The sequence below is a fragment of the Apus apus genome, chromosome 4, assembly GCF_020740795.1.
Source record: "Apus apus isolate bApuApu2 chromosome 4, bApuApu2.pri.cur, whole genome shotgun sequence".
Taxonomy (NCBI): Eukaryota; Metazoa; Chordata; class Aves; order Apodiformes; family Apodidae; genus Apus; species Apus apus.
The window spans coordinates 2596071-2619129 of record NC_067285.1 but is presented as its reverse complement, the minus strand read 5'-3'; the positions used below and the strand labels follow the sequence as shown (position 1 = coordinate 2619129).

At 40.6% G+C, this 23059-nt stretch overlaps 1 protein-coding gene across 2 annotated transcripts in view; it reads left to right on the top strand.

Annotated features, from left to right (window-relative positions):
• Window positions 1–23059, top strand: part of DOCK1 (dedicator of cytokinesis 1) — a 296429-nt gene that overhangs the window by 261241 nt on the left and 12129 nt on the right. For both annotated transcript variants that reach the window (XM_051617678.1, XM_051617677.1), the window contains exons 45-50: window positions 147–323; window positions 1507–1590; window positions 7686–7823; window positions 11039–11184; window positions 14656–14854; window positions 19298–19451. In XM_051617678.1, the coding sequence (XP_051473638.1) occupies window positions 147–323; window positions 1507–1590; window positions 7686–7823; window positions 11039–11184; window positions 14656–14854; window positions 19298–19451 (898 nt within the window). The remainder of the gene's footprint in view (window positions 1–146; window positions 324–1506; window positions 1591–7685; window positions 7824–11038; window positions 11185–14655; window positions 14855–19297; window positions 19452–23059) is intronic.

The following is a 23059-nucleotide window of genomic DNA, read 5'->3' as shown; positions in this document are numbered from 1 at the left end:
ACCTAAATGCTGAAACCACTCTTTGTTAATTATTGGTTAAAATATCCTTTGTTCTGAAATTCCTAAATGTTTCTAATTGTGATAGTTTGGTGGCAGGTTAAAATCTCTGTTCTTTGATTAAAATCTCATTTTATTTTTTATTTCAGGTTGAAATTAGTCCACTGGAAAATGCAATAGAAACCATGCAGCTGACCAATGATAAGATCAATAATATGGTTCAACAGCATTTGAATGATCCAAACCTACCCATTAACCCTCTCTCCATGCTACTTAATGGCATTGTGGATCCTGCAGTCATGGGAGGGTTCACAAACTATGAGAAGGTAATGTCTGATTTATCTGTCCTGCAGAACTTCACCTCTTTGAGCCTGGACTCTCCTGGAAGGAGACGTGTGTGTGTGTGTATTTGTATATTAACACTATGTGTGCTTTTTAGAACATTGCTTAAAACTTATCATCTGTAATGTCTTTCTGATCTTTATGGAAACATTTTTGGTTGGGTTGGAACCTCCTGCCATGGGCTGGGACACCTCCCACCAGCCCAGGCTGCTCCAAGCCCCATCCAACCTGCCCTTCAACACTGCCAGGGATGGGGCAGCCACAGCTTCTCTGGGCAACCTGTTCCCACTTTTTTTAAGTTAGTGAACCTGAAGATGCTGGACCTGTAGTTATTTGAACGTGTTCCAAATTGTTTGAAGTAAGAGTTGATATGTTTAGCAGCAGGAGTACTTCTGTAGGGATGTGATGGGCAATTGCTTACTAGAGTTAGGCACTGTGACTGATGCCGTTTCCATTGTGTCCTCTTCTGCATGTGGACGTGGGACCTGAGGCAGGAATTGTGGGTGAACTTCAATGACCAAAGCGACCAATTCCAATTCTCTCCTTTGCTTTCAAATGTGTGAGATTTTAAAGGAGTTCTCAAACAGTGGAGACCTCTAAGATACCAGTCAGGTGCACATTTGGCTGAGCAGTCTTAACTGCATGTTGCAAGATGAGTTTTTAAAGTTATATGGGATGAGGTATTAACACTGAGAAACTATAAACACTATTTATATCCTGTGAATAGTAATCCTACTAAGGTAGTTTACAGGAGCAACATGGATTTTGTAACATAAATGGAGAAGGGATTTGCAAACTGACATGTTGCTGTGTCCATTTATGTCCTTCTCTAACTCTCACCTGTTTCATCTCCCAAAATTTCTTGTGTGCTGGGAACTGCCTGAAGCATTCTGGAGATGTGCCAAAGTCCACTGCAGAGTTGCCCACAAGATTTGGTCTTGGTCACCTGCCCACTTTGCAGCTCATGAAAGATTGATGCCTTTGTCTTAAAACGTTGTTAAAATCAGTATCTCTTTGCAAGCTTTTCATTTGTATTTGTAGCTGCTACTGCTGTTTTGCAGAACTTCGGGGTTGATGAATTTATCTTTGCTCTAGGTGAATGCATCCTACTGTGGTGGATGTTGATTCATTTCCTGAAATAGCTGCTCATTTTTCTCTCTTAACTAGGCTTTTTTTACTGAAAAATATATGCACGAGCACCCAGAAGATCATGACAAGATTGAAAAACTGAAGGATCTGATCGCTTGGCAGGTAAAAAAAAATTAAGTCAGCCTAGTTGGGGCCAACTACCATGCAGAGACAGTTTAGTGTCACATTTGAGAAAAATCAGACATTAAATTACTCACCCTGACTACACTTCTTTGCCATTTAAATCTGTCTTGGAACTTGAGCTAAAGTTCATCTTTTCAAATCTGAGGTCATTTGTCATTTGATCAAGCCCTAAGGAACAAACATGATCAACCTCTTCTTTTTCTTTTTTTTTTCTTTTTCTCTTTTATTTCTTTTTTCTTTTTTTTTTCCTTTGTAACCATAATACAGCAAAAATATCCCATCTACACCGAGTGATAAAATATTCTGTAATAATGTTGGTCATATTATTGGCAATTTAGTTTTGTGTTTTCATGTTCTAAGGCTGATTTCAGAAATTCTTCTTGGACAGTCACATGAAATGCCTGAGCCTGAATTCCTCCTCCTGCTTGCACAAGCTGGGACAATATTTCTTCACATGCTTAATTCTTCCTTCAAACAATGCATTTTCAAGTTATTAAGCTTTCTGTGTATATTAACAGTACCTCTTAACATCTAATATTAAATGTAAGAGTTGCAAAAATTAAGACAAAATATTTAGTAAATTCATCCTTGTGAAACCTTTGTTTCATTTGCTGGGTGACTTCACGTGGCACAAAACTATTATTGACTCATAAAACATAAAATTACTTGGTATTTTTATGATGATGTATTAGAGCAGAAAACTTTTAAATGTAAATACAAGTTCCCACGGGTGGTGTTGTTTCCTGAACCAGGAATGGAACCAAAGTTTCCAAACCCATGCCTGAAAAAAACCAGGAACACCCTCTTGCATTAAAATCTATGTTTGCATGTACCAAAAAAATAAAATAAAATTAAGAAACTAACAAGAAATAATTCCAATTTTATTCCTTAGTCACGTTCTGGACATTTTTTCTGTGGTCCCAAGGTAATTTTATGGTAACTACAAAAATACCAATAGGACTAGAAATGCTTTTCCCTAGAAGATGAAAGTGCATAATTTATTTTTTTTATATTCAATTTTGTCTTTATAATCATAGGAATCATTTACATTTCTATAGGTTTCAATCTTAGAGGTAGTAGAACCAAAGAAACAGAATTTAAAAAGAAAAAATCTTCTGAAGACCATAGAATGATCACTGAATATAAACTCTTTTGGTTTGCAGTTAAAATTATGCATTTATTTATTTATTTATTTTCTTGTGAGCTTTTACAGAAGATTACATTTTAGGAGCTTTATGTTTTATAGAGGAAAATAATTTGCTCCCAGGAGACTTGACTACGTGTCAGCTCCCTGTCTTTGCCTCTGATAGTGGTACTTAAAATGAATTAGAAACCCACCCCTCACAGAACTGTCAGAGTTGGAAGGGACCTCTAGAGATCTTCTAGTCCAACCCCCCTGCTCAAGCAGGATCCCCTGGAGCACATTCCACAGGGCTGCATCCAGGGGGGTCTGGAATACCTCCAGGCTGAACAGTCCCAGCTCTCTCAGCCTTTCCTCATCAGGGAGATGCTCCAATCTCCCAACCATCTTTGTTGGCTCCCCTGGACTCTCTCCAGTATGTCCCTGTCTCTCTTGAACTGGGGAGCCCAGAACTGGACCCAGTTCTCCAGAAGTGGCCTCACCAGGGTAGAGGGGCAGAATGACCTCCCTCAACCAACTGGTCATGCTCTTGCTTATGCACCCCAGGATTCCACTGGCCCTCAGGAACCAGAAAAACAGAGAAAATTAATCAGAACCTTTTGTTGTATCACAGAATCGTTCTGGGTGGAAAAGACCTTTAAGATCATTGTGTCCAGCCATAACCCAGCTCTACCAACCATTAACCCAGCTCTACCAAGTCCAGTGCTTCTGACCTGAGACTGCACTACATGAGTGGCTACCCTAGACAATTAAGCTGTGTCCACATAAGAAAGTTGTGTTTTGACCAGGGCATGGAGAAAGAAGCATTTCAAAGTTAGGTGTTTTCCCCAGCTGACAATTTCTTGGGGGTAAATGACAGCCAAGATTGCACACGACAGGACCGTTGAGTTAAAACAGTCTGGAGCTGGGATGTTCCACTTATCCAGGGCAGCTCCCACCACAGTGCCAACACCAGGGCTTGCAGCCCATGGGAGAGAACCAGGACGATAAAAGTCATGTTCAATCTGAGCAGAGGGCTGGGATTCCAGGGGAAGAAGACCATGGGTTTGGTTTGGGGTTTTTTTACCTCTGAAAATCCCGTTTGGTAAAGGTCTGACCACAATGGCAATGGGGGCTTCCAAATTACCTTAGGAGTTTCATAGACATTGAGGGTATCCTAAGATTTCAGCCTCCTCTCAGACTGTTGTGTGGATCAGAAGAGGAGCAGCGTGAGTGCCGGGGGCAGCTGAGGGAGCTGGCTGGTGGCTTTGGTGGCTTCCCCGTGCCAGGCACTGCACCCACTTCATCACAGGCTTGACAGTGATTGAAAGCAAAAATGAGTTTTCATTTTTCAGTAATGTGGGGCTTGGAGTTTTGTAATCACATGGAGATTTTCTTTATGCTGTATAAATCAATCTGGATATATGAAATTGTAGCCTGACATTCACATTATCAGCTGACTACTCAAATTCAATTTTTTTTCTCTTGCCTTACCTTTCTGTCTGTTGTGCTGTGGAATCCAGGCTCTCCAGGATATTATCCTTTTATAATTCCTGTGAACTTCAAGTATACAATTTTTTCTGTCCACTGTTTTTTTTTCCAGATAAATATCACTAGTAGAGCAATGTCCCTTTTTGTCCATCTTAGTGCTTTTTCAACTTAGAAAAAAAAAAAAAAAAGCCTCCATGCAACTACATCATTTCAAGCTGATCTTTTATTTTCACATGAAGATAATGAAATGACTGATTGAAATGGTGGTAATGAAGTGAATGATTGATGACATTAGTCACTCTGCATTTAGCTAATGTATTCACAGCATACCAAAACTGCTGTCACATAGAAATCTTGGGCTGCTTCCACATAGCTGAAAGCACTGGAGCACACCAGGCTGACTCTTTACATATGATGGCATTGTTATTTCCTTTTAAGATTTAAGATGTTATATTAATGTTAATAATACAAATGTATTTTGCTTTTTCATTCTTTTTCAGCCAAGTAGATGAAGAGCTTTTCTAAAAAAAAAAATAAATTAAAAAATCAGGGAATAATTTTAAGTTGCAGTGAAACTTAAAAATAACAAAGATTAATGTTATGGAATAAGGGCTGTCTTGACCTGTTTTCCTTCCTCATGCAGCTCATTTGTTTCAGGCACTTTTCAGTTACCTTTTCTTTTTCATTCACCTCCCCAAAGGTGAGGGGACCCTCTCGGGTCTCTTGAAACAAAGCCATAAGCAAACCCACCCATTGCTCCAAAGCCAAAGGGAGCTACAATAACATGAATGTGGCAAAATCCTGCCTCTCTCTCCTCATCTGACACAGATTTAAAAGACAGGTTTATAATTCAGTGTCAGTTGTCACCAGATTTTCCCGTGTCAGTGTCTGGGAAGGAGATGGAGGAAGAATTTATAGGTTAGTAGAAGAAGGTGAAGCAGAAAAGGTAAAACAGTCTGAAGATTCTTTCTTTCTGTACTTGATTAAAGTTTAAGGGATTAAGTTGATCTGGGACAGAGAGACCAAATAACCTGCCTCAAAAATCTTGAACAAGTTTTGTAGCAAAACCATGAGAAGTTTGTTAAATTCAACTTCTCTAAGGAGCAACAAACCTTTTCTTCTTCTGGGGCTTCTGGTCTTTCATTCCCATTTAGTGGCTGCCTCCTGTTGCCTGTTCCCCAGTCTCTTGCCTCAACTGTTCCTGTACCAGGAGGCCACCAGATTTCAGGTGCTCACCTTCTCCCAGCCCCTCCCACACTCAGTCCAGCAGACCTACCTGGCCAACAACTCTCCAATTATTTTCCTTTTCCAAGTACCAGAGGTTGTGGTATATACACCTGGCATATGCCAAAAGTGAAACCTTCCTTAGCACCTTCAATTTGGGACACAGAAGGAAGCACCTACATTTTTATTTTATTTTATTTTCCTGACTGGGACATTTCCCTACAAAAAATGTCACTTACTTCATATTATTTGATTTTCTCAGCTGAAGATGGCTGCTCCCTAGGACAGGCTCATTAGTGCATTTTCTGCTTGTGAAAATTACCAGAAGCTTCAGACCCCACATGTGCTTCATCTTGGTAATTTAATATTATTTTAATATTTTTTTTAAAACTGTTTAAAAAGCAGTTTTTTAAATAAATAGGCCAAGTGAGCACTTACCCCACAAAACAGGAGGGTCACAGTGTGGCCTGAGAATTACAGAAATTTGGAAATTAATTTCCTTATTCAGATGAGGGAGATTTTCTTATTTTAATGTTTAATTTTTGTAGAGTGCAAATCAGTATGGCTATAAATAGGAGTGGCTACAGTAAAAACAAATTGTCATCATTCTTACTTCTCTTTGTAGTCTTTTTAGGAGGAGAAACTGTGTCTGTTTAAATAGTGTCAAATCACAAAGAATCATCTTGATGTCTTGAGTTTGTTCATCTGTGGTTCTTCTTTGTATTTATTATTCTCCTTACTAATAAAGCTACTCCCACTGATTGCTGCTCAGTCTTATTAGAGAAATCTGGTTTTAATCAGTATTATGATTTAATTATGAATTATTAAGAAGAGAAGCCTCTTAGCTTGATTGCTGCAGAGAATATCTAAGTTAGGATCAGAGCGCTGGGTGGGCTGCAACAGACCTGGAAGGGGAAATATTTTTCCTAAGCTAGAGGTAGAAAACTCTAGTGGTAGGTCTGGAGAGCTGTGGTAAAGAAAATATCTCTCTTAAAACATTTTAAAAGGTCAGCTACACCTCCACACTATGAACTAATTTTATAATCCTGTGTTGGCATAGATATTTTGTGACAGAAGCCTTGAAGATAAATGATGATTTTCAGTTACAAAAGAGAATTAATTTATTATTTTATCTTTTGTTCCCAAAGATAATGAAATAATTTTTCTAAGGAGAAATGCATAGAATATGAAACTATATGTTTTATTAATAAATATTGCTCTGCAGCATATTTATGTCCAAGGATCTAGAACATTGGCAATGTTAGAAGTAGCTTTTATTAAAGAAAACATGCAAGTATTTTCTCCTTCAAGGTTTTATTCTCAAGAAGCTGAGAAAGGACTGATGTGAATAACCCGGTGGGAGAGCTCTCATTCATCAGTTTGTAAAGTACTGCATGGATGGGGGACTGTGGAATTAACATCCCAGGAATATTGGTGTTACCTGATGAATTGAACTGAGCCCCCAGTATATGATTACTGGGCAGAGCTGGGGTTGAATTAATTTTAAAGGACTTTGGTTAATGGAGAAAAAAGGAGGTTAGGCATAACAGATTTTTATGGGCTTTTTTTACTGTGTTGTGCTTCATACACAATGGAGGATGGTGGTGGTGTGCTGATTATAATAATGAAAACATAAGCATAATTTTTATTATTTTGTTATCATCATCATCATCATCATTGAATGGTTTGGGTTGGTAAAGACCTTAAAGAGTATCTAGATACAATTCCCCTGCATGGGCAGGGACACCTCCCACTAGACCAGGCTGCTCCAAGCCCCATCCAACCTGCCCTTCAACACTGCCAGGGATGGGGCAGCCACAGCTTCCCTGGGCAACCTGGGCCAGGGTCTCAGCACCCTCACAGGGAAGAGTTTCTTCCTGATGTCTAACCGCAATCTCTCCTCTTCCAGTTTAAAACCCCCTTGTCCTGTCAGTCCCTGTCCTTGTCCCAAGCCCCTCCCCAGCTTTCCTGGAGCCCCTTCAGGCACTGGAAGGTGCTCTCAGGTCTCCCTGGAGCCTTCTCTTCCCCAGGCTGAACACCCCAACTCTCCCAGCCTGTCCCCAGAGCAGAGCTGCTCCAGCCCTCTGAGCATCCTTGTGGCCTCCTCTGGACTCTCTCCAGGATCATCATCATCCCATGAGATCTTTCTCTCCTCTCGCAACATATGTGGGAGCCTTGCCCTAGATCCTTCTCTCAAGAAGGCCTGGGCAGGCTGAAGCAGCATAACTGTCCTTTCCAGATCCCATTCCTGGCGGAAGGCATCCGGATTCACGGGGAGAAGGTGACCGAGGCGCTGCGGCCCTTCCACGAGCGGATGGAGGCCTGCTTCAGGCAGCTGAAGGACAAAGTGGAGAAACAGTACGGGGTCCGCGCTGTCGTAAGTCACCTCCTACCTTTATGTTTCCTACACGTGTGGAGTTTCTTTAAATTATGGGTGACTGTCTATTTCTTTATTATAATTCCCACTAATGAAAAAAATAGTGTTGATGCAGCATTGCCTGGTTGTTCTCTGTGGTCATCAAATCCTTAAACACTCAGCAGATGCTGTAGGAGATGTTTGTTTCTTTCATTTTCTAGCATGGGAACGGTTTTTAAATGCCCTGAATCCCTTCCTTCAAAGTCAAGACAATTCTTCAATATTCCATTTTTAAGGAATTGGGTTAAAAAAAAAAATATATATATATATATAAAATCAATTGCCACAAAGGGCACTCTGGGGTGATCCTGGGAGAGCTGAATGTCACCTTTCTGTAGATGTAATTCCTTTAGAGCTGTGAGGGCTGAGCTGCTCCCCAGGAGCCTGCAGCTTGGATTTTCATGCACCCTACATGTAGGCAGGCAGTAACAAGATAGCTGCTGCTTAATGAGATTTAGTGGTGCTGGAGTTCATGCTTCTTTCATTCCAACAAGCTCTTTTCAGTTGCTGCTGCATCTTTAAGGTGCAGCCAAGAATTTGGTGGCATTTCCAGTGGGGTTTTGTTCTGCTTTTAATTTCAGCATTACCCGGTGGGGAGGGAGGCCAAAAGCCAGCACAAAGCTTCATAATTGAGAATATAATTGGCAACTCAGCCAAAATCCACATGGATTGGGTGCTATTATATGAATCAGTTTTCTAAATGATTTAAAATCCTGTGATGCAAGAGGCTAGAGTTGCTCTAAGACTGACTGTGTGGAGCCAAAGTCCTAATAATATATTGAAGGCTGCTGGGATGAGCTTTATCTCTCCCTGCTGGTCGTCCTGAGTGCACTGTTGTAAACATGCCATGATTTTTAGGTTTATTTGTGAAATGGCAGCAGTATGTATCAGTATCATCTGACTGCTCCAGAAAATAAAGCACATCTATTTACCAGGAGAGACCTACATGGCCTCCAGTGCAGAGGTGCCAAGATCACCTGGCCTACAGCAGGCTCCTTGGCAGGGAACACCCCAGGCACCCTGAAAACCCTGGTGAGGAAGGTTGCCCCATGGGGTTCCATGGTGGCAGCAGCCTGTCCTGGTCACATCAGAAGTGCTAGGAAGTTCTGGTGACCCCCCCTACCCCCTTTGCTGCAAAGGTTTTTATCTGAGCTAGGAATCGTCAGATCTACTCATGCTTGGGTTGCAGTGTTTCATTTTGGTCCAGGATACATAAATGGGCTTCAAGCCACAGTACTTACCCAATTTGTAGAGCAAATTTTACACGTGGCCTGTAACAACATGTGATTTATCTCCAAATGAGCAAACAGTCTGGTATCATTTAGGACAATGCTCATTTTCCCTTAATTGAATTCAAGAATATCCTGTACCAGAAACCGTTTCCCTGGTATTAAATCCAAATGATCTCGGAAAGCAGTGATTTATTTTGAAGATTGCACAGATTTGCCTTCTGTCAGCAAAAAGTGTCAGGAAACTGAAGAAAATCACCAGCAGACCACTCATTGCTGGGCTGTGGTGCAGGAAAGCCATCCTGGAAGCAGATGAAGAGTTGGCACTGTAAATCCATTAACTGCCTTTGGAAAAGAAAGTCTGTTAGCAGGTCCCAGTAGGTGAAGGAGGTGGTCTCAGATGGCAAGTGCTTCCCTGCAAGTGAGTGGTGGCTCCCTTATAGAACAATTACAAGTTTTCCAATTTTACTTCTGCCCCTAAATGAGCAGTAATCATTAAATTGGTTCTAAAAAGAATGAAGCCACCAAGATAGGCCTGAGCAGCCTAGACCCAGCACCCTCTTCATCCTGTTCTGATTATGATCACTACTGTGTGCATGCCACTGGGTTTATGGATGTTATGCCAATCACATCGATATAAACTAAGTGTGAATTTGGTTCCAAATTATTCCTGGAATCCCACAGAGATGTATTGTGAAGAGGGGATGATGCGGGATATGGTAAGGGAGAGAGCTTCAGCGTTTTGCTCAGCAGGATGAAAAGTGTCCTGGAATGAGGAGGTGGCAAGAAAGCCACTGCAGCAGGTGGGACAGCAAAAATAGGTCAAGAGATGTTTTTCTGTGAGTGCCCAAAACCTGGGTGGAATTGCACATGGCAGTGATGTATCCTGCTGTATTTCATGACAGGCCTTCCTTTAGAGATGGGCTTTCACTTTTGTTCATAGCAGTGACTTTTGGTTTTTAATGGGAACACTGTGATCTTTGGAGGAACGTGCCAGTATTTATTGTATCCTAAGCTGTGCTCCTTTTGTAGTCCTTCAAATTCCATCTTACTAATATATTTAGGAGGAGAAAGGTTCAAATAATAGTTTATTCCCAAGGAGAACAGGAATAATTGGCATTTATGATCCTTGTATGTCAGTCACTTCAATAATGCACATTTACATCACTAGGAGATGACGGGAAAGTCATCCACGGGTAGTGTTATCTCCCTAATTTCACTCTCCCCACCAGTAAGAATTGTCAGGATTGATGGAGTTTTATTGCTTCTGCCTTCCCTGTACAAGGCCAATTTACCAGTGGTTGACAGGGTGGAAAATATACCTGTAATTAAACAGCATGAGATTCTTATTTGTTGACTGACAAAGTTCAATTATTTTATGCATATATCAGTTATTAATGACTAACAAAGCTTGTATAAATATTCAGAACTCTGAAATTGTTTGAAACAAGCAAACAAAATATTTAATGTATTTTCTTCTTAACCCAAATGTCACTCTGCAAATTGGCTCTTTCGACATAAAGTTCTTCTTAATGTTCTGGGTTGGTTTTACTGTTTTGTTTTGGTTTTTTTATAAAAACTCCATTCCACTTCACTGTGCTGACAGGGCAGTCACTCCAATTCCAGAGATGGGTTAAAAAAAAGTTGCCTCTAAATAGCTCCTTTTTAAAGCCCAGATGTAAAAAGAAATTTAAAAAATTCAATATACATTCAAGTGAAGCAAATAACTTCTTGGAATATATTTAAATTTATACATATTTCCTCCTAGTCCTCTAAGTGAATTTTCTTTAGAATTGTTTTCTTTGTTGTTAAACATGATGTATAATTAATTAATACCAAATTCCACATGGAAGAAAAGCCATCGAGCTTTTCCACTTCATTATTTTTCCTGTAGCCAGATGTCAGCTACCTCCTGATTTAAGCAGATCTTGCATTTCTTTATTGCAGCTCTCAAGTCTGGATGATAGACGAGGCAGTCGGCCCCGGTCCATGGTGAGATCCTTCACCATGCCATCATCTTCAAGACCCCTCTCCGTGGCCTCGGTCTCTTCCATCTCCTCCGACAGCACACCCTCTCGGCCAGGGTCAGATGGGTATGTAAGGAGCACTCATCTAGGGCTTCTCCCTCTAAAGCATGATTTGGGGTGCAAATCCATAGGCTTTGAGGATCAACCTGGTCCAGATCTCAGCACTATTACGGTGTTACTCCTTCAGCTCTTACTGACTCCTCCTGGGTGGCCGTGTGACGTTTGTTTGACCTCATAAGGAGCCACAGGAGTTTTTTGACTAAGTCTTTTCTCAGTGCATTTTATTCCAGATTTGGTTCATCTTAATACCCCACAAATATTAACATGACACAACGGTGTGAGTACTTAGGAGGAATGGGGGGGTGGCACTTCTAAATAACAGCCTAAAAAAAAAACCCCAACCTGTATATACATTTAGCTCAAAATATATGCCTTGTCCTTTTTTAACCAAGATAAATAAAACACTCATCTTGGTCCTCTTTGAAACAAAGTTAAGACCTAAGAATTAAAACAAAAAAGCCCAGAGAACAAGCAGATAAATTATCCCCTTTCAGGTTGTTGCAAGTGTAGCAGTAGAGAAGTGATCTTGTGCAAAGTCAGTGGTGAGACGTGTGTTCAGCCGGCCCTGTCGCCGTTAACAGGTGGATCTTGGGAGAAGGAAGGGATTAGCTGACTGCTCAATCATTTCTTCTCACTTCTGCTGCCAGAGCAAAAGCTGCTTACAGCAAGATTGTACTTCAAGACTTATCAAGATACTTCACATGAGAACTGGGAATTCTGTTGATAAGCCCCGTATCACAGTCAAAAGAACAAAATAATCTGTTTTCTTTCTGGGGTTTCCATCCAGCCTCAGAAGTCCCTTCTCCCTTTTCCTCCCCCCAGGCATTCCCATAATCCAGAAACTCAATATTTGACCAAGGCAGCAGTTTTTTAAAAGACTCCTGAAGGGCTGTTAACTTACAGAGACGTGCTAGAAGCACTCATGTTCCTTATGTACCTTAAGAGGAAGTTACTACCTGACTGGAGAGTAAAAGCATCAAGTAAAATTAAATACAGCACCCAAGGACCAACGTGATCCTTACCTTGATTACAAACAGTTTATATGCCCCTGGGGAGAACTGCCAACAGAGCAGAATTCAGCTCTCATCACATTGCCCTCTGTAACCTATGCATGGTGAGTCACATTGAGAGAAATGTAGGACAGCAGAGACAAAGATGTGTTTTGACTAATTCATCCACAAAAGTTGTCTTGCTGGAACTTGAGGATAGCTACCATCCCAGGTTAGTGGGCAGCATTGTTTTACCTTGGAAGAAAAATACTGGTCCCTTGCCAGCCTCTACCTCTTTGTTGATGGAAGTGTTGGGCCAGGTTGGATGGGTCTAATGGGAGGTGTCCCTGCCCATGGCAGGGGGACTGGGACTAGGTGATCCTTGTGGTTCCTTCCAACCCAAACCAGACTGGAATTCTATGATTATATGTATTTTTCTCTCTGTATGGGATAGTGTTTTCTTAATTTTTGGATCTCTATCCCAGCTTTGATGTGGCAGGTGTCACAGCAATTTTGGAGGATCTCATGAGTCCACTCAGTATGTAGATTTAAAAAAAAAAAACAACTCAAAAGGATCACTGTGCACCTTAACTCCTGCTCCAAGCCTGGAGCAATTCAGCTTATGTGAAGAAAGTATTATGAACAAACATAATCACTGACAAGACCTGAAAAAAATGCTCACTTGCTTGATCAGTGTAGCAGGAGAAGTAAAACCATCAGATGTGACAAGCATAATGAGAGACCTCAAAAATTCAAATGACTGTAAAAATCATGTGGGGGGTTTGTCACTAGTAACTTAGAAATTCACCCATCTACCTACCGTAGTTGATTTGGTCTATGGTCAGTTGTCCTCTCCTGCTTTCCTCTTCCTTCCTCTTCATACCTTAAGAGATGAGGCTAAGAAAAACAATTAAATGGAGACAGCAGACTGTCTTGCCCAGATCACCCAGCTTACATTTGATGCTGTCTCCAGCTTCTCCTGCTTTGGAGCTTTTAAACAGTAAGGACTCAAAGAAGCCATTGACATAGTATGTGTTTTACAACTCCTGACTTTATGTAGAAATAAAACTCTGACTTTAAAGAAGGGACTTAGAAACACCAATCTGGGCACTTCCAGGCATGGCTGGGAGCAAGAAGTCCCAGTGTGCTGGAGTGATTTGCCATCGGTTGCAAGTCCTGATGTTCTTCAGGTAGGAGGAGCGTGGCCTGTCAGCCCATTTCATCCCTGGTATGATGTGTCCAAATCATTAGTAGTACTAATAATAGTAGTGCCTGGAGGGGAAGCAATTAATCATTGTCTGAAGAATGGCAATTCCTTGTGGATGCTTGTCATCAAGTGATGATGAGGCTAATGGCTCAGGGGTCGTTGCTGCAGGTCCTTGTTTGAGCATCTTTCCATCTAATGAGCTAACCTGGGCTTTACCTTTTACTTAAACTAGTCATTCAAAAGGTGAGATAGCAGATTATTTTAAATTACTCAGTAAAAACTAGCTAAAAGGAGTTCCAAGTTTACAAAATAAAAACTCTTTATATAAATGAAGTTTTCCTTTAAAAGTTAATTGAATCCCTAAGGATTTTTTGATTTGTAGCCAGAAAAAAAAGTAGTCATGGAGCATAAACATTGCAGAGCTGATGGAGGAAGTATATGAGCCGTGCATATATTTATACTCTTGAAGCATTCCAAGTAGAAAAATGTAGGTGCTTTTTGGAAACTAACCTTACTCGTCACTGTTATCTAAGTTTTCATTCTTGAGTTTATCTGTAACAACTGAGCTTTGCCCTCCCCCCCTCCCCAGGGCATGTGGAGTTGTGGATCTGAGGGTATATGGGTGCACACTTGAAAGGATGTACGTCCTCACACAAAAGGAAGACATTCTTTGCTGTGAGGGTGGTGAGACCCTGGCCCAGGATGCCCAGAGAAGCTGTGGCTGCTCCATCCCTGGAAGTGTTGAAGGGCAGGTTGGATGGGGCTTGGAGCTACCTGGGCTGGTGGGAGGTGTCCCTGCCCATGCAGGGGGGTTGGAACTGGATGCTCTTTAAGGTCCCTTCCAACCCAAACCAGTCTGGGATTCTATGATTAATGCAATGACCTGCACTCATCTATAGCTGGTTTCCACTGGAGTTCCAGACATCCGCTGGCATGCCTGGTGTGCTCCCCAGCACACAGAGTGGGAGTGCTGGAGGAGGAACTCATTTTTATGTAAACCACATACAGTGAAACACAGGAGTTTGTGTAGCTGTAAACCAATACATTTCCTACTGAGCAGGGAAACAGGCAGTTCTGGATCTTCAGCAGTTCTGCAGTAAATTTTGTTACAAGACAATTATGATTGTTATGACCTTCTGCCCCCTCCTTTTCTCTCTAATGAGATTTCCTGGATTAGCAAAGCATCATCAATTCAAATGAGGCTTTGGGAAATATGTAAATGAAAGTAAGGTGTTTTGAAAATGGTATTTTATTGATCTGAGCAACAACAATTTCCTTTAGGTTTGTGCTGGAGCCCCTCCTGCCAAAAAAGATGCATTCTAGGTCTCAAGATAAATTGGACAAGGATGACCTAGATAAAGATAAGAAGGAAAAGAAGAAGGAGAAAAGGAACAGCAAGCATCAAGAGATATTTGATAAAGAATTTAAATCTACTGATATTTCTCTGCAGCAGTCTGAAGCAGTGATCCTTTCAGAAACGGTAACTTTATTAGCAAGTAATGCTTTATCTAATTCTGAGCAGTGTTCTTTCTCTTTTTAAATAAAAATGTTGATTTTTACGACTTAGTTTATTTTCAGACCAAAAATAACTCAGAAGGGAATACGCTCTGATGTCAATTTATGGGATAATGAAGCAAAACCAGACATTTTATTTACAGTGTTAAAAAAAAATAATCATATCTTATATGAAAATCATAACCAAAAGCTATATATGACTGTGTGATGAAAGGAACAGATGGTATATCCTGAGTAAAAGAAATGCTACCATTTTAGCAGCCTTTTGAAGTTATGGCTCCCAGTAGATCAAGATGGGTTTTCTCATATTTCAGCTGACTACTGCAAGACACTTTTGGGGGGAAATATTACAGGGTCATTCCATGCACGGCAATTCCATGTTCTTGAAAGGCTACTTTGAGCAGAAAATCATAAGCAGTTCCACTGGTGGCTGTAAGAATATTAACTACAGGGCATATCTCTCTTAAACCCTCTCTTCTTGGCTTATATTTAACTCACTGAAACTGTCCTGAAGGCTTAGGTAACTTGAGAAGTTCTAGCTCTGAGATGAAAAGCAAGGCCATTTTAAGGTGGAGCAGGGAGTGCCTGATCTAACTGTAACCTCCAAATCTCTGCCTGGACACCTGCTTTGAGGCCGCTGGTTTGAAACTTGCCCTCCAGAAAGAAATGTGACATTTTTTTAAAGATTTGCACAAGTACTCCTAGAGCCAACTTTTAACTCAGAGTTTTTGGTTGGTGGCTGTGTCATTTATGTTGGACTTTCAAAACCCTTTCTCTCTGAGCTGTAGTGACTGGGTCCTGTGAGTCTTTCTCTCTGGTAATTGCAGTGGAATATTACTCAGATGCTGAGCTGTCGTTCCTTTGTTTTCTGGATTTGCTCCTCCTTTTCCATCCAGAGATGAGCTGATGTCTCAGATGTGTTCACCATTATCTTGGAAGATCAGAGCTGTGTCTGATGTGGCCACAGGCCCAGTATTAGCTCAGCAGAAAACCGATAAAACCCCTTTAGTGCATCTCCAGCTTTTCTTTTCAAACTAGTGAGTTTTTCTGTCGACTTCAGATCAGTACCTGGTTTTTTAAAACAGATTCCTCCTGCCAGAGCCAATCAGGTGAGCACCACTGGAATGATTTTAGCCCAGAAATACACTTTGCATGGACTTCTATATGTCTCATCTTTTTGATGCAGTGCATCCAGCTCCACACATCGCAGCAGTGCTTTGACTAAGCCTGAACACCACAATGGCAAGACTGGGACTGGCATCTCCCAATTTCCCAAGCAGACTAGCAGAGCCTGTGGGAGAAGAACATTATCCATAGGAGAAGAAAATTGTATTTCAGGGCAGCTCAGTCATCTGGACTTGAACAAATCCATGAGACTAGATGGGAAGTGTCCGAGGATGCTGGAGAGCTGGTTGATGTCACTGCAAGGTCACTGTCATCTCTGGGAGGTCATGATTTGACTGAAGTTTTTCACTCTTTCCATTCAAGAGCTTTCAGTGCATGACTGATGTGACTAATTTTCCCTGGATTATAGAGAGAGAGGGAAATTAAATGTCAGAATTAGTTACCTACACTGACTTTGAGCTTCTTGAAACCCACAGATCAATAATATGAAAAGGAGTTTACTGGTGAGAGAAAAATTCTCCCTTTTCAGTATCTGCAAACTACTTGATGAACTCCAAAATGACCAAGTCAATTTTTAGTGCTTGCTGTTGGAGTGGTTCCTTTTCTCTTGTAGGGGAAACAAAGGAGGCACTTCTGAGATTAGTTTACAAGAGTGGCTGCTCAATTCCCACTGCTGCCTTCAGGAGTTTTGTACAGATAATGTCAAGACATTTAAAGATAAAATTAGAACCCATGATGGGTTTGGGATAGTGTGGTACCTCGGAATAATCCCCGTGCAGAAGCACAGTGTATGGTCAGCCTCTTATTGCTGGCTCTGTCTTGTGTCTCTGTTAATTGGAGAGCTTGGTGTGTGTCACCTCTGTTCCAAACAGGTGTCTCTGCAGTTTACAGCCAGCCTGTGCCAGTTGTAGCTGGCAAACAACAGGCTTGTGCTTGGCAGGTCAGACGTCCAGTTTCAGATACTTCACACACACAATGACCGGTTGCCTGAGAACACTAACACCCTACATTATTCTTCACTTACCCCAAAGAGGTGGTTATCAGAGGTTTGCTTTCATGAGGGAGGGATGCATCAATAACCTTATATTCATCTGTTCTGGATCCTATGTTGCTCACTACTAATTGCTTTGTGCAGCATGATTGCTAGCCCTGTACCAAATGTACAGAGAATATCAAGTGAGAGGCAGCAGGCATGGCAGAGGCCATTCCCACCTCTGCAGAGCTGCTGCTGCTCTCTTCAAAGATGGGGCCTAATGAAATGAGTCTTTCCATCACTGCAATGCACTTTCTTATATAGGAGCTTTTTTTTTTTTTCCCAATCAAATGAATCTTCAAGAACATGCGAAGATAATAAAACTGCAGAATTATTTCTTGGAGCTCCTGCATTTTCTTTAAAAAGGAGCCTGTCAGAGGCTGTTTTGTCCAGTTGTATGGCTTAAACACTTTTTTTTTTTTCCAAATTTCACTGTACTCATAATAAATTTATTGACTGATCAAAACCCAAGCCCTAATTACAGAGATCTTGTATTGCTATGATCTTATCAGAAGACAAATTAAGCACTTTAGTATGTGAAGATGATCAGTAATGTCTTTATAGTTTCCCAGAGATTTTTATCTCCTTTTAAGTATCACATAAACTTCTTTAACATAAATTCTCCTTGTTAGTTCTTTGATTCCAGGAGCTGATAGCAAACCTAACACTGAAGCCAGGTAGTTAACAGACCACTTGAGAGCTCATGTTAGAAATCAAAATAACAGGCTGTACATTTTACTGATTTAGTGGCATCTAACATCACTCACTATTGATCCTCCTTTTCATTAGACCCCCAAAAATTAGCAATAGGTTCATTATGGATTAGTGGTCTCCAAAGAGTTCATATTGCATAGCAGAACTGGGATTTATATGAAGCTTTAAGAAGACCAAGCTTGTCAGTCACAGAAATTACAATTTATTTGAGCAAAGTAGCTACAGACTGACTTAACTGGGGAACTTGATTCTAGCTGATGTTTTTTCTCTTGATTCTGGCATTGCAGCTTTCCTTATCAATTAGTTGCTTTTTTATAATTATATACCTCTGAGAAAGTGATTACTGTGCTTATGCAGCCTACTGAAAATATGCTTCAGCAAATCTAGAAAGAAGAAACCTTTTGGAGTTTTTAGGACTTGAATTTTAGTATCAGGCAAATTTCTGAAAGGTTACCCCGAGGTCTTGATGAACTATGGAAAAAAAGATACATACTTTATGGTCATTCATTTCATGTAGAAGGGTCTCAGAGACACAGTCTCTTATGCAAACCCTCTTAGGGTTTGCTTTCTGAAAATAAAAGCAAGCACTCATTGTTTGTTTTAGAATTCCCATTCACAACACACTTTCGAAAAAACAAACAAACAAACAAACATTCTGAAATGACAAAATTCTCCCAAAGAAGCATGAATTGCTCCTGGCATTTTCTCTTTCCTCCTAATGCAGCACCTTGGCTGTTCTTCCCCTCTTAACTTCGGGCTGCTGCTCCATTTTGTGTCATCTGGAAATAAAAACATCCCTTTCTTCACTGTGTTTACTGGAAATATGGGAGCTGGTGGGTGGGTAACAAACAGTAGAGCTCAGAGTTACACTCAGTAAAAGGAGCCACCTTTACAAAAGCATTAATTGCCCAGCAGGTTCCAAGTATCAGTTTTGGGTTTCTGGTAGATAATTTAAATGGCCTATGAAGCAGCTAGAGCAAAACAACAGGGATATTCCAGTGAATTAAATATAAGCACAAACATGCACCATCAAGAAAAGGTTTCTGGACAGATGATGTCTTCCTCAGGAAAGAGTTTGACCATGCAGACAATTAAATAAATTGTCAAAGGGAAGTAGAGGCATATGAGAAGAAAGAAAATATTTCAGAATGCTGTAGAATCTAGTGTAAGGATATAGCTGCCTCAGCTGTTATCAGGCAAGTGTTTGGGGAATTGACTTGTTTCATAGGAAATTACACTAGGCTCTTGGAAGGTGTGTCAATCAAGCCTCACTGTGATTCCTGGGGAGAAGGGAAGAACATTCAGAGCTCTGAAATATGGCATTAAATCAGAAGTATTGTATGTTATTGTTGCCCTATTTCTGTTCTGGAGGTAGCAGAGGAAACAGAGCAATCCAAGGTCTGTCGCTCAATAACATCATGTATTCCTTGACTGTCTCACCTTGATGAGCCATGGTGGGACAGCCCAGCATCTGCTTGTGCCTGTGCTGTGCTGCAGGGAAATAACTGGGGTTTCCACTGGTGTGTCCCTGTGCAGATCAGCCCGCTGAGACCACAGAGACCAAAAAGCCAAGTCATCAATGTCATCTCAAGTGAAAGACGTTTCTCTGTCTCTCCATCACCTCCCAGCTCCCAGGTGACACCACCCCCCATTACTCCTCGGGCCAAACTTTCCTTCAGCATACAGTCCAGTAAGTCATTTTAATTACATTTTTATTTTTCTAGAATACATTATGCAGAATCACTGGTGGTGGGGAGATGTTTGCTGAGCATTGCCTTACACCTTGGCTTGAGTTCTTTGAGTTAGTCTTTCTGCCATCACCATGGAATTATTTGCAGGAGCAAGAACTTCCCTCTCAAGAACACACTCTTTGCATTTCCCAGCAAAAACACTTCCAACCTTTTACAAAAGCAATGAAAATGGTGGCATTGAAAAAGTGTCTTTTCCTTTTCAAGTAATCATTAACAGTGACTTAGGTATAGAGTAACTGTCAAAAATTAGTGTTGTACTTTATTCTCTATTGGGTTTGGGGTATTTTGGAGCATAAAGGCTGAAAAAACAATCTTTCCATGTAATTGTACCTTAAAAGAACTTTTGTTTGCTGTGTAATGAGTACAAGCCAGGCAGGGGGGAAAAGTCAGTCTTTTTGATATATTTTTACTTTGACATTGACATCTATCAACTAGTTTTCTGTAAAATACCATGTTTGCCTCATTCTTCAGGAAACCCAACTGCAAAACTGGGTGTAACACAACACCTATTGCTTTTGTAGTGCTGGGTGCCAAAACCTGATGCTCAGAATTTCAGTGGCTGGCATATGTCACACACACCAAGATCTTTTTGTCACATGTACCCAAACTTTAGTACATCAGTCAAGGGCTCAATATTTACAGTAAAGAGGAGAATTAAAAAAAAAACATCTTGTTTGATCTTAGTCATTTAATTTTACTCTGTTTTTTTTATACTTAAAAGCTTCTTCCTTGCATTGTCAATATTTTGAAAAGTTCTTATTGCCAACTGTGGACATATTTTTCATATATTGTTTGTTCTACAAATCTACAGCAACAGAACTGTAGCCATGGTGCTGTGCTTTAATGATTTAAAATTGCTGCTTGCAAACATGTGGCAGAAGAATAAGCAAGTGCAAATCAATTCAGTGTTTGCAGAGGCAGACACCCAAAACAAGTCCTGTGATAACTGTGAACTCTCTCCTTTCTTTACAGTTTTGATAGCCAAAAACTACCAGTATGCTAAAAACTGGAAGTGCAGAGAAGCAAAGTAGATGTGCTCCTGCCAAAAACTTCATTTGAATTGGGATATTTCTTCCTGTGTACATTTTATTAAAACTAACTCAATCTCTTTCTTTTTTTTAAAGAATTGAAGCTATCATGTTTTTTTCTGAGAATATTAATGTCTATGTGCTGGAGATTTATGGATGTTCTGGAAAATAGGTTCAGCTTATTGCAAAATCCATGAGACTTGTCCATCATCATTTGAGGAACTGCAGCAATAAAAATGTTAGGATTTCCAAGGATAAAGAAGTTACTTCAGTGCACACACTGACTAACAGCAGTTAATGGGTTTCTAAGCAGTACTGCTTACTTGTTAGCTGGCAGTCTGGGAAAACAGAGTGTAAAATTTGGTCATTAGGTTAAGATGAAAAAAAGGTCACCTGAGTGATCTCTTGCCAGCTCAAAGATGTTCTCAGTGGCACGTGTCCAGCAAGGAATAAATATTCAGAGCATACTAGTCTGATGAAACACCTTGAATCATGATAGCAAGCCTGAAATGATGAGTAACTATTTGTATAGTGAGTGAGTTGGTAAAGTGTATTTCAGCTGAACTGAGCAGGAGAAGATTAATAGGTCTGAAGCAAATAGATCTTCTTGAAGCACGACTGAAAATTACTGAAGTTTGGGCTCAATACCTGTTTCTGCAGGAGGGTCGATGGCTCCTGGGTTCAATTGAGAGATTAGTTAGGCAGGGCAAATATTTTTTTTCATTATTGAAGGCTGTTGTTCCACTAAATTGTCTGCCAGACTGAATGTAAATATGCTATTAAGGTGTATTATGAAGGAGTCGTGTGGGTGGAAATACCCTGTCCACATTTGCAGAGATTTGTTGCGGATGAGGCTGTGGAGATGCCATGAGCAGCCTGTGGGAAGCAGTGCAGACCATCAGAGCTGCAACAGGAGCTGGGGAATGTTGGGAGAGGGACAGGAGCAGAGCAGGGCACAGTTGGGGGGACAGTTGGTGACCATCCAGGTTGTTTGGAGTATTGCAGATGTTAAAGTAGAATTGCCTCCAGATACTGTTTCCTCTGCAGCTCCAGTGAAAACATTTCTCACCTGCCTTGCCGTGGGTCTTCCAAATGTCAACCTTAAGCAAAGGCTTTCTGTAACTTCTAACAACATTTATGCTAACATCTTCTTGGCAGCACCTGCTAGTCTAGATGAAATGGCTTAGATGAAGTGAGTAGGTACTGTAATATCAGGTAAGATACAAAGATTAAGTGTTCAGGGCAGTTAAATTTGCTTTATCTTTGGGTAATAGTGTGTTGTTATGCTCATTTTCAGTTTCCACCCAAGGAATGTCTGTAATGAGACCTGAAAACATGGCTTGTTCACAGTAAATACCAGCAGGTTTCCCTCTCTGAAGCATGATTCCAGGTTCTGTTGTAGTTCTGGCTCATTCTACAACTCTAAAGAAAATGCCACTTTCCAAACATTGCCCAGTATTTCCTCAAGTGCATGTAAAAAACAAACAAATATATAGGTGGATAAATGCATAGATAGATGTGTATGTAGTTGTGGGTGAGACGTGCAAGATGTATTGTCCAGGAGCTGTTTCGTGAGGTTTATGGTCTCAAGTGCCTGTGATCTTGAGGTGTATGGCTGGGAAATTCATACAAAATGAACAGGGAAGTTAATTTACAGCATCAGCATTTAGTTACACATGCATAGTGGTGTTTTCCGGTTCCATCTCTAATGCCATGAGCCTGGCAGAAGGAGATTCTGATGGAAGCATTTAGAAGAAAGTGTTAGGAAAGTATGAGGAATGGAGAAATTCCATATGTGTAGGAAAGGAAGGATAAAAAACAGGAGCAGTGGAAAAAGCAATGAGAAATCGGGTCCTGGAGGACAAACGACTCTTCAGTTTGATGTAGAAGCAGGCGCTGAAAGTCTAAAGTCCCAGGATGGAAACTATTCTTCTTCCTGGCATAGTTGAAAGTTCAAGTGAAAGGATGAAGAGTAAAATTACAGTTTTCAGTGACAAATCAATACAGCCACCTTAGAGTTAAACTGTGTTGGTGAGAAGCCATTTTAGAGAACAAGAAAAGGACATTTTTTAAAGCTATTGATAGGGACCTTGCTAGAAAAAGATCTGCATAAACAGGTCCTTGTTTTCACTAATCACTCCAGTAAAAGAAAAATAACCTTGTGTATTTCCTAAATGAAAACACTTCCCTAATTTATCAACAAGAAATGAATTTTCTTATCTGGTAGAGCTCACAGTGGGGTTTGCCTGTGTTCAAATGACTGAATTACTCTGAAATACACCAAAATACACCGTGGGTGGATTTCTACACAAAAACCTATGTATCACTCAGGCCTCAATACACTTTATTGCTCCTCAGGCTATTCCCCTTTACAGCACATACCTGCCTGGATTTATCTGCTAAGAAAAGGGAACTTTCTACTAATAATAAATGTTTTGTACTTTCTTCTGCTTGATTTTATTTACTCAGCAACTAATGACTGCTCATTCATTATAGTTACCAGGATTTTGCAAGTTTTT